The sequence below is a fragment of the Monodelphis domestica genome, chromosome 6, assembly GCF_027887165.1.
Source record: "Monodelphis domestica isolate mMonDom1 chromosome 6, mMonDom1.pri, whole genome shotgun sequence".
NCBI classification, from domain to species: domain Eukaryota; kingdom Metazoa; phylum Chordata; class Mammalia; order Didelphimorphia; family Didelphidae; genus Monodelphis; species Monodelphis domestica.
In genome coordinates, this window is record NC_077232.1 from 179040971 (window position 1) to 179051940 (window position 10970).

At 39.0% G+C, this 10970-nt stretch overlaps 1 protein-coding gene across 4 annotated transcripts in view; it reads left to right on the forward strand.

Moving 5' to 3' along the window:
* The window catches only part of SMAD1 (SMAD family member 1), a 96959-nt gene extending 86586 nt beyond the window's left edge, over window positions 1–10373 (forward strand). For all 4 annotated transcript variants that reach the window (XM_007496267.3, XM_056802747.1, XM_056802746.1 and 1 more), the window contains one exon: window positions 8887–10373. In XM_007496267.3, coding sequence (XP_007496329.1) covers window positions 8887–9030 — 144 coding nt within the window. In that variant the 3' untranslated portion in view covers window positions 9031–10373. The remainder of the gene's footprint in view (window positions 1–8886) is intronic.
* The last annotated feature ends 597 nt before the right edge of the window (window positions 10374–10970 follow it).

The following is a 10970-nucleotide window of genomic DNA, read 5'->3' on the forward strand; positions in this document are numbered from 1 at the left end:
ACTCTGGTGGGATGGAATGCCCTGTGCTAGGCTAATGCTGGGCAGTACAGAACATATGTTTGGACCAGTACATAGAGTCATGGAATTGCTTCTCTGGATGTACCTCCTTATTTTCACTTTTTTCACATATTGTTCTTCTCTCAATTTCTCCATACTCTATTCATTCTCTCTAATACTGCCCCCTCCCCCCCCCTTTAAATAATACCAATACCTTAGAATCTTAGAATTGATACTAAGGAGTAGTTCAAAGGCAGAAGAGCAGTAAGGGCTGGGCAATGGCAGTTAAGTGATTTTACTTATCTAGGATCACACAGCTAGGAAGTGTCTAGGGCCATATTTGAACCTAAGACTTCCCATCTTCAGGCCTGATTACCTTTCTAGTCTTTAAAGATAATACTTGCATCTTGTGTTTCAAGGATAAATAAATGACTCATTTGTTTTTTGTTTATTTCTTTTTGGGATCCCCTAAAACCCATCGTGATTTTCCATCACTACAAACAGAACAGAGGGAGGGTCCCTTTCTTTTAAATATTATTATTTGTCTCATGCCTTTAGTCATGAAACTGAAGGCAGAAAAGGGTTTCATGCAGTCATTTATTTCAGTTGTTTCTATTTGTGACATCAGGAAATAGAAATTATTTTTTAAAAAACACTGATTTGTGTGTGTGTGAACCTGTGATTTTATTGGGGTGGGGAAAACTCCTCCTGTAGCAGTTCAGGCTGTGAGATGGACTCTTGGAAGAGTTGCCTGGGGGCATCAAAAGGTTGTAACTTGCCCTGGCCACAGGTGAGTATACATATGTCAGAGACAGGCCTGGAACCTACATTTTCTTGATTCTAAGAGCAGTTTTTTAAATGGATATTTAAATACTAGTTGAGGTTTCTTCATGATTTGGTGGCAGATTGTCGACAAAATGACTTACTATCCCCAAATTAATTCCCAGGAGGCAGATGCATCAAGAAAATTGAAGAAGACTTGCCCTCTGTTACTTTGGGAAACCTCCCTGCCTAATTATACACCTAGGTGGGGCCAGCCCATAACCTTTTATGTCCTGTCTTTAGAAGCGTTACCCCACTTGTTGTTAAACCTGTTCTGAATGGTATTTATTTCTGGGGATGATGGGAAGAACTATTTGTTAATTAGTCTGCCAGTAGGGAAGCCTCTTCTCAAATGAGACACGGGGCATTTTTTTTTCTTTCTTTTCTCTGGCCATTCAAGCAGCTTGTTGGCATGTTGGACACTAGTGGTTCCCTTCTTTAAATCCGCCTTCCCAAATGTGTGTTCTCTAGAAGAATTTAAAAGTGCTGATAACCTCACACTGTTTAAAGTAGGTCTCTGCACGTAGGCTGGACTTTCTACAAAAGTCTTTCTCAGATTAATTTATGTCAGACTTCACTGTGTTATTTTTTGGTTTGTGCCAACACTTAGGTAGAATTTTCCTTTCCAAGGGATCTCATTTTCGGAGGGTTCCCTTATTTTCAGAAGAGGTTAGCCTGGTAATGTAGCATTTCCCTTTCCAGACCCTATTAATTAATTCTTGAGGATGATTGAGCAGTGTTTGGGCTCTGCATTTCAAGTCAAATTTCATCCAAGAATTCATTGATTTGTGAGAAATTTTCATCCCAACCTGTTACTTTTGTCAGTGTGGGCAGATCCCCAAGTAGAAAATCCCTCCTGCAAATCAGCTGCTCCTGTTATCTTACACAGATCTCTTCACCCTTCTGGCCTTGAAAAGGAGGCACTTTTTCTCATAGGCGCTGGGAAAATTTAGATCTGAAAGGGACTGTACAAATCCTCTATCTAACGCTACCCTTTCATTATGGAGATGTGATGCTTGGAGATTTGGGGGAAGGCTAATACAAGGAATAAGTAGCAGAACTTCAAAATCCAGCCATCTTGCCATAAGTGAATGTTTTATAGCAAGCTCTCCCCTCTGCCCCCTTTCAGCTCTAAAATCCAGTGATTTCTCCAAAGCTATTATTCTGAAGAATCTATTTGGAAAGATATAACTTTGTTACTCTGAATTGGTGCTTCTGGTTATGCACAAAAAATAATAATAATATTGCAAACTGGATACAATGTTGATTTTGATTGGTATTTAAACATTTAAGCAAGCAAAACTTTGTAAATGAATGAAATGAATGGGGGAAGCATTTTTAAAATGGTTTTTATGTGCAAAGCATTGTTCTAAATGCTGAGGATATAGCTAGGAAAGTAAGACAATCTCTGCTTTCAAGGAACCCACTCTGCTGGGGGAGCCAACACATGTAAAAGGTTTTGACTACAGATGCCTCTTCTTTAGTGTCATTGCCACTGATAAAAATTACATCATGTAATATTTCTAATATTAATAAAAGTAATAAGTATAATATATAAATAATGTAAAATATAAAATAAAAATATATTCTATATTAAATATATAATACAAAATAATATAAGTACTAGTTCTGATATTGAGCCAAGAGAGGGCCAAGGACTTTGGTGACCACTTTCTTGTGTGCTCAACATTACCTAATGGATTGACCAATTAAGGGGCCCTATTGATGTTAGAACGAATAGCTATTACTGGAGGCTAGCAAAAGGAACCAGGACAGTTTTCTTCCCTTTTGGAAATATATTTTGGACCTGATAACAATTATACACATATTCATCTCTTTGTTTTGTTTTGTTTTGTTTTTAAACCCATACCTTCTGTTATAGGATCAGTTCTAAGACAGAGGAGTAGCAAGGGCTAGGAAGTTGAGGTTAAGTGACTAGCCAAAAGTCACACAGCAAGCATCTGTGAGCGGATTTAAACCCTAGGTTCTTCCAATGCCAGGCCTGGCACTATCCAGTGTGCTACTAGCTGCCCCTTACATTTCCATCTCTTTAAAGCTAACATAATCCTATAGGACAATATTATCCATTTTACAGATGAAGTAACTGAGACTCATAGAGTTTAAATGACTTGCCGAAAGAGTCATGCAGATAGGACTTGAACTCTAGCTCTTCAGACTTCAAGTTAATTGTTTAATTTCCATATGACCACTCTGATGTCATTCTCTTCATCCAGCGGGGGGAGATTTCCTGAATTAGCCTTCTCATAGGTGACACTTCTCAAAAACGTTCATTTTGTTTTTTTAATATAGATTCAAGATGGTCACAGCATAAAAAATTATTTTGTATTTTAAAATTTTTTGGTGCAGGAGAGATCAATGTGGTAGAGCAGACGGAGAGCCAGGCTTGAATACCAGATGTCTTGGGTTTAAGTTTGACCTCAGACACTTTAAATTCCAATTGCTTAGCCCTTACTGCTCTCCTGCCTGAGAAGCAATATATAGTATTAATTGTAAGATGGAAGGTGAAGGTTTGTTTAAATTTTTTTTCTATTTTATTGAGACCTTTTTTTAAATTTCCAAAATTTTGCTTGCCCTTCCGTTCTCCCACCTCACTGGGAGCCATCACTTGTAGCAAAAACTAGAAAAGAAAAGGAAATAAAAGAGAAATACTTCAGTCAAACTCATCTGACTTAATCTGGCTGGATCTACCATGGAACTTTTTTTTTTAATTCTCCCTTCTCTTTCTCATATTTTTTTCATTTTCTATTGCCATGGAAAACACACTTCCATATTGGTCATTGTTGTAAGAGCACACTCATACATAACCAAAACCCCTAAAAAAAAACATAGATACACTGATGTGAAAGACGACTCCAGCAGTTTTTCTCTGGAAGTGGAGAGCATTCCCCATCAGAGTCTTTCAGTATTGTACTAGATCAGTGCACTGCTGAGAATAGCCAAGTTTTCAGATAATAATTATCCAATATTGCTGTTACTGTGTTCAATGTTCTCCCAGTTCTGCCAATTTCCTAGAGAATGTGAGCTTTAAAAAGTCCAAACCATATGAACTTACATGATTTCCTTTTTGAGTCTACTGAAATCCACCTGAAGGACCCCTTTAAAGACTGTTTCTCTAACATTAGTTTTGCCAAATGAGTAACAGGAGAGTGGTGGTTATCTCTTATGTGTGGAGGCTGGGCTACTTTTCCTCCTAGCACTAGGAGAATCCTAGAAAGCTGTGGTTTCAAGGCATGGTCATGATGCAGCAGAATCATATTTGAACGTAGGTCTTCCTGATTCCAGACTTGGCTTTCTAACCACTTTGCTGCTCTTGAGATATATTCTTTATTTTAACTTTCCTTTTGGACATAGACTTTTGCAGATAGATGAACTTTTTGGAATTAATTAATGTGTAGAACAATATAGTAAAAACACAACAATTATACAAAAATCAGTTTCCAGTGTTAATTACAAGTATAGTATACAAAAAAAAGAAACCATTTTTGGTAGTATTATCCACCATTTAGACTATAAGTCAGGATGGCTATAACTGACTGGCCTATACCAGTAGTTTAAAATGACTATTCTCTCCAAGTCCTGTGATCCCCAGATTCCATGAATAGTTTTCTGCCTTCTGGCCCCAAACTCAGCAGAAGCACTTTTTCATACATTTTATCACCTGAAAATGTTCCCTCTGCCTACTTTCAGAGGACTACTGATGAATATTTTCACAAAGAACTTTTTTCCTTTTAAAAACTAAATCAGAGCTCACAGTGCCTGGCACATAATAGGTGCTTATTATTAAATACCTTTTGACGACATAATACCTCGGGAGAGAACTGTAGCTAGTAAGGGATGGGAATGGTGCCTTTAGTCTGTGAGGAGAAGGGGGGGGTGGAGAGGGAGAGGGAAGGAGGGAGGGAGGGAGGCTGGCGTGAGACCATGCCATCCTGAGTTGCAGCAAGCAGAGGAGGGGGCAACAGGCAGACTACCTGGTAACTTCCCACTTTAGCTAATTCTTGTTAAGTAGGTATTAGTTAGGTCTTTAACAGTGGGGCTAAGAGACCCCAGGGATGGCTCAAGGGACTGGCACACTTTCCCAGCCACCCATCTGCATCTCTGCTCTCTTGAGCCACACTAGCTTCACTGGAGTTTCTCAGACACAACTCTCTACTCTGTGCCTTCATGCTGGCTGTCTCCAATGCCTGAGATACTCTGCCTTTATCTCCTCAGTTTGCCTGCCATCCTTTGAACTTCATCCTGCCTTTTCCGGGAGACCTGTCCTCTAGCTCTCCTTCATACCCTTCCCCTCTGAGATTCCCTTTCATTTATTCTGTATATCTCTTCTATGTCCCTAATTATTTACATGTTGACTTGATTCTTGAGGGTATGATATCCCCTATGTGCCATATGCCAGTACTATAGTACTTCATAAATAGTACTTCATAAATAGCTTTTGATCAATTTACTATTTTAATGAATGATTCTTGATGGTTCCTGGGCATCCCTGTGCATGAGCCTATAAGAAGCTCTTGACGGTTCAGGATACCTGGCCATTCTTTCCATCCTTCCCGCTCTAAGTCTGCCTCCTGGCTTCAGCCTGTTACCCAAAGGGTATGGGATCTGGCAGCCCTAAAGGAAAGAAGGAAATGCCTGCTTTTCTCAGTTACCCCAGTCCTGTTGAAGGGGTGACACTGTGGTAGCTACTCCTAGAGTTTCTGTGCCTTGGCATTGTCCATCTTCTATGGGTAGATCTGGTTCTGCTTCCCCAATGCCTGCCAGTGGGGTGGCTTTTACCCCAAACCTAAACTCGGGGACCACTAAATCTAGTAGTCTTAAGACAAAGTTGCCCTCCCCATTTCTACTCCTTACTACTCTGTATGTGGTTATATGATACATAAGTATTGAGAATAGCCATTTTAATTAAAGACATGAAATTGCAAATATTTACAACTGATTAACTTCATAGTGTTGCTGCATGTGACTAAAGTCTTATGTATAGACTTAAAAAAAAATTATTGAGTATGGAATGGGAGAGAGATGAAGAAAAAGAGATTTGAACTCTAAGTTGGCTCCAAATTCAGTCAGAAGCGTGATGGAGCTGATAGAATAGCTAATTCTATTTGAAGCTGTCCAAATAGAAATCTAGTATCCAGAACCCGTGGATGAAATAGTTCTGTTCTTAAAACTCACATGGAGTATCGTGTTCACTTATGTGTCTCTACTTTTAAGAGAGATCTTGATGACTCAGAATATATCCAGACAAGGACACCCAGGTTGATAGTCTAAAAACCACCAGAGAGGAATTTTTGAAGGGAAACTGGGAGGGAACATGTGCAGCAAAACAAGGGCTGGATTAGGAATCAAGAGGAGCTTGGGTCCAAAATTCCAGCTTCACTGCTGCCTAACTTAGTTTGGCTGTTTTGGACTTTTACAGCTCCATAGCTCAACTTTAAACTGTGGTGGCTGATTCTCTTTTAAATTCATAATTTTCTCCCTTCTCTGCTACCAGGGGCATATTCTTTGGAGCCCCTTTCTCTGACTACTCCCTTCTGGGTCCAGTGGTTCCCATTAAGTGAGTAGCTACAGTGCAAAACACTGTGGGAGATGAAAGGAGGAGGAAGAGGAAGAGTAATCTTTTCCCTCTGACCGGATAGAGGTACAAAGGGAAGGTAAAAAAAAAAACAAAAAAACTAGCTTACTTCTTACCTTAACTGTTAAAAGCCAGCTTTTTAAAATCATTAGATATCTGGTCATAGCCAGTCTTTACCCAATGTTTCATTCTGCCTTTCATTTCCATTAGGGAAAGCTTCCTCGTTCTTTAAAGGGAAAATGGGCATAGATACAGTTTTGCATTAATGAATTAACTCCTTGTCATCTCTCCCTGAGCCACTTCTGTGATTGTATCAGTGGAGCTTATGGTGGTTGTGGAATAGGTGAATTGATGTATCCTGACCAATCACCTCATCAGCAGCAGAAGTATTTACTATAATCAGATCATGAATACTATACTCTGAGAGCACAGGCGGCACCTTCATTTCCTTGTGTAAAATGAGGATAATCTTTGTACTATTTAATGGTGCGATTAGAGGTAACTAGTAAGCGTGTACTGGGAATACTTTTTAACCCCAAAGTTGCTATTTAGGAATCTTCATAGATTAGGAAAGATAAAGTATCTTCCCAGTATCTATCCATTATTGTCATTAAAAACAAGGAGTGCAGGCATAAAAGGAATAGTTGAGGTATCTTAGGTTCAAGTAGTCTCCCACGCAATTTTTTCTTCCGTGGTGAGAGTTGCTGGGAGTAAAAATTTTACCTGCCTGTGAGGGAGCTAATGATAAAAAAGCATGTGCAGAATATCTAGGGCTTTCCAAATTGGGGAGGACCTAAGCCGGTGTGTGTTACACTTTAACTTGGCCTCAAGAACCAGCTCCCTTCTCTAGAAACACGAGTCAGCATTGGAGAAGGCCATGATGCTGATGGTGGTGGTGCTTTTATAAAAGCATACCTCTGGAGCACCGACATAATCAGTATATTTACTAAAGGCACTTTGTGAATGGTTCGGTTTTCCTGGTTGATAGATTGGGCTTTTCCAAAATTTCTATTTGCAGTTTTTTTTTCCTAACTCACTTAATAGTTCAGAACATCCATGAACCATTGGTTGAAGGTCTCTACTAATGCAACTTGCAAGTTTTCATAAGTTTCTGTACCCAAAGAAATTAATTACTTGGGGACTAATATTTTGGAAGCAAGCCTTTTGCATTTAGATAGACTGGTCTTCCAGTGATGAGTGAGGTGTCCAATGCTATGATTGTTCTTAGGTGCTACATACTGGAATAAGTCTTTGGGATTCTAAGAGGCCTGTCTTCTTCCAGGTTTTGGACCAAGTAGAACTTTTGTGGAGGAGTTATTAGTGCATAATGTAAATAGCTTTAAAGATGATATTTTGTGGGGCAGCTATGTGGATTAGTGAATGGAGAGCCAAGCCTACTGGGTTCAAATCTGGCCTCAGATACTTCTAGCTGTGTGACCCTAGGCAAGTCATTTATCCCCCATTGCTTAGCTCTTACCACTCTTCTGCCTTGGAACCAGTACTTAATATCATTTTTAAGACAGAAGATGAGGATCTTTATAAGGTGATATTTTGCTTTCTTTTTGCTATCTTAAGTCAAATCAGCAATTTATTGCCATATTTTTTGCTAGGTGCTAGGGATTCAAAGATAGAATTTCAAAAGTTCCTGTCCTTCAGGAATTTACATTTCATTAGGAGAATTTATAGTCTGTTTTTTAAATCTAATTTTCTTGTTATTCTAATTAATAAGTATTCTCCCCCCTCCAAGTAAATATCCCTTCAAAAAAAATTCCTTATAACAAATATGCATAGTGAAGCAAAAGCAAATTCCCATGTTAACCATGTATAGAAACTATGTCTCATTCTGCAAGAGACCCAAGACCATTGGGTTTCTGTCCAGGAGGTGTGTTGTAGCTAGCTTCCCAGAGATGGTACCTCTTAAAATCCAAAGAGCTTGAAATCTAATATGAGACTCGGTCTTCTATAACTCTTCAAGGCACAGAAAACACTTTTCTCACTACTTTCAAAAAGACTGGGCAAGTATTATTCCCATTTTACGCTTAAGGAAACTAAGGCAGTGGGAAAACAAGTGAGAGAACCAGAATTTGCAGTCAGCTCTTTAAGTAGAAGGCATCTATCTCAGTGTGATGAGAAGAGCAATACATCTGGACTCTTGAGGACCTGGGTTCACATCCCTTCTCTGCTTTTGTGTCTGCATGATCCTGGGCAAGACACTTTAGAGTTCTATGAGCTTCCAATTTTTCTCCTCTTGAAAATGAGTAGGTTAACCTCAAATACTCTTATAATTTTTAATCTGTCTTTCTCTTATACCATAACCATTTTGATCAAATTAGTGTCTCCTTTCTCTGTTTTTTGTAATAAAAAGTAATGAAATACACACTTCCTGCTCATGTTTGAGACACCTGTTTGTTCTGTTTTTAGCAGATGTGCCATGACCGTGCCGGTTACTGACTTCTCCTGTGTTTTGTTTCTAGGGCTGGGGAGCAGAATACCACCGGCAGGATGTAACCAGCACTCCTTGCTGGATTGAGATCCATCTGCATGGCCCTCTACAGTGGCTGGATAAAGTTCTTACTCAGATGGGCTCGCCTCATAATCCCATTTCATCTGTGTCATAAATGTCCCCCCCTCACCTTCACCTCCCATCCCCAGGATTCTGCCTCTTTTGGAAACTCTTGAGCCTTGCATGTACTTGAAGGATGTAGGAGTCAGACACATTGATGAACTGACAAGGGGCTGAGAAGGAGCCTTGGTAATACTTGACCTCTGTGACCAACTGTTGGATTCAAAAACTAAAACCGTTTTAACATACTGTCGGTATCAAGAACTCGTTTAGTTTACATTATAACCTAATCTTGTAAAGTCGACTGGATGCAAATCTTTCAGCGGGGTTTTGTGTATCGCTCAAGAAGAAATGGCCAAACGAGGGGCAATTCGTCCACGGGACAAGTGTTCCTGAGAGATCCTTTTGTATTTGGCACTTTTAAGGGCATCGTTTGGCAGGGGGTTAGCATTAAGCCGTTATTCTCTCTGAAGTGTGTTTTTTATCTGGTTGGGAGCCCATGATGAGAGTCTTCTTTTTTTGTGGGCTTTTCACAATATTTTTTAAACCTTATTTGTTTAGTAAGAGTTCCTGGGTTTTTTTTTTGTTTGTTTGTTTTGTTTGTTTGTTTGTTTTTTTTAAAGTAAAGGTTAATCTTGATGATAATGTGTAATAGTCTTTCTAAAATTTGTGGGCTGACCACACTGCTGTCACAATAATGTTAGCATCTGCTCTCTGCTAAATGTGTATGTACAGTGTATTTGGAAGTTTAGAATTGATTAGATTAGAGGATTTTAGGAGTATTTGGGGTTGGGGAAGTGGGGGGGAGGGGAGGGCAACATGGCAACTGAAAATGTAGAATATACTGTAAACCCAGTTTCTTAGTCTAAAGAAACAAAATGACATCTGAACTTTTATTGTGCATTTCATTTCATTTTTATAGTAACTTTAGCCTACTTTTAAATCCTTTTTTTTTGCATCCTCCCTCCATCATCCCCTAAACAGTTACACAATTGAATAATTCTTGTATCTTTGAAAAAAATAATCATTTACCACAATCGGGAGAAGGACTCTCCTTCAAAATATTGTACAATAAACTTGGATTGACAGAGCATTTTTACATAGTTTACGTTAACAAGTTGGCTTTAATCTGTAAGTGCATTATTTTGCCAAACCTAGTCACTGTTTAAATGTTTGGAGGATTTAAAAGAACCACCCCTGTTTTGAATCCTTTTCAAACTTTAAAATTATTTTTGTTTTCAGGGGGTTTTTTTTGTACTATGTTTGGTTTTATTTTTTTTCTGCTAATCTTTTATATTCACTTAAGCTGTAGTACATCGAGTACTTGTATTCCAAAACTAGTGGGTCTTCTCTACTGGAAATTTTCAATAAACCTGTCATTGCTTACTTTGATTAAAATTTTTGTACTGTCAATTTTTCCAAGTCTACTTTCATGATTGTTGAGGTTTTCTACTCTTCCAAGAGATTCATGGGAACAATTAGGTAAGATCAGTGGATAGAGCCAGACCTGGAGTCCAGAGGTCTTGGGTTCACATCTGACCTCATGCACTTTCTAGCTGTGTGACCCTGGCCAAGTCCCTTAACCCCATTGGCCTAACCATTGCCCTTCTATCTTAGAGTCATTACTAAGACAGAAGGTAAGGGTTTAAAAAAAGAGAGAAAGATTTGTGAACTAGTCCAAGTCAAGTAAGTAATGATCTACATCCTCATGTGTGAACTAAATTGATGCTTTAAATTCATAGATCTAGAGACAGGAGAAGGAACTGTGGAAATCTTCTCTCCCTCCCCACCTAATCTCCCCCTTCCCACTGCCATTTTAAAGATGAGGAAATTTAGGCCCAGAAAGGTGGACATTTGCCTTGGGTCACAAAGATAGGAAATTGTAGAATTGGGGTTTGAACCTTGGTCTTCCAATTCCAAATCCAGAATTCTTTCCACTTCTGAGAGAGAAGCATTAGACCATAGATAAAGGTGCAGGGTATTTTGAAGGTAGCT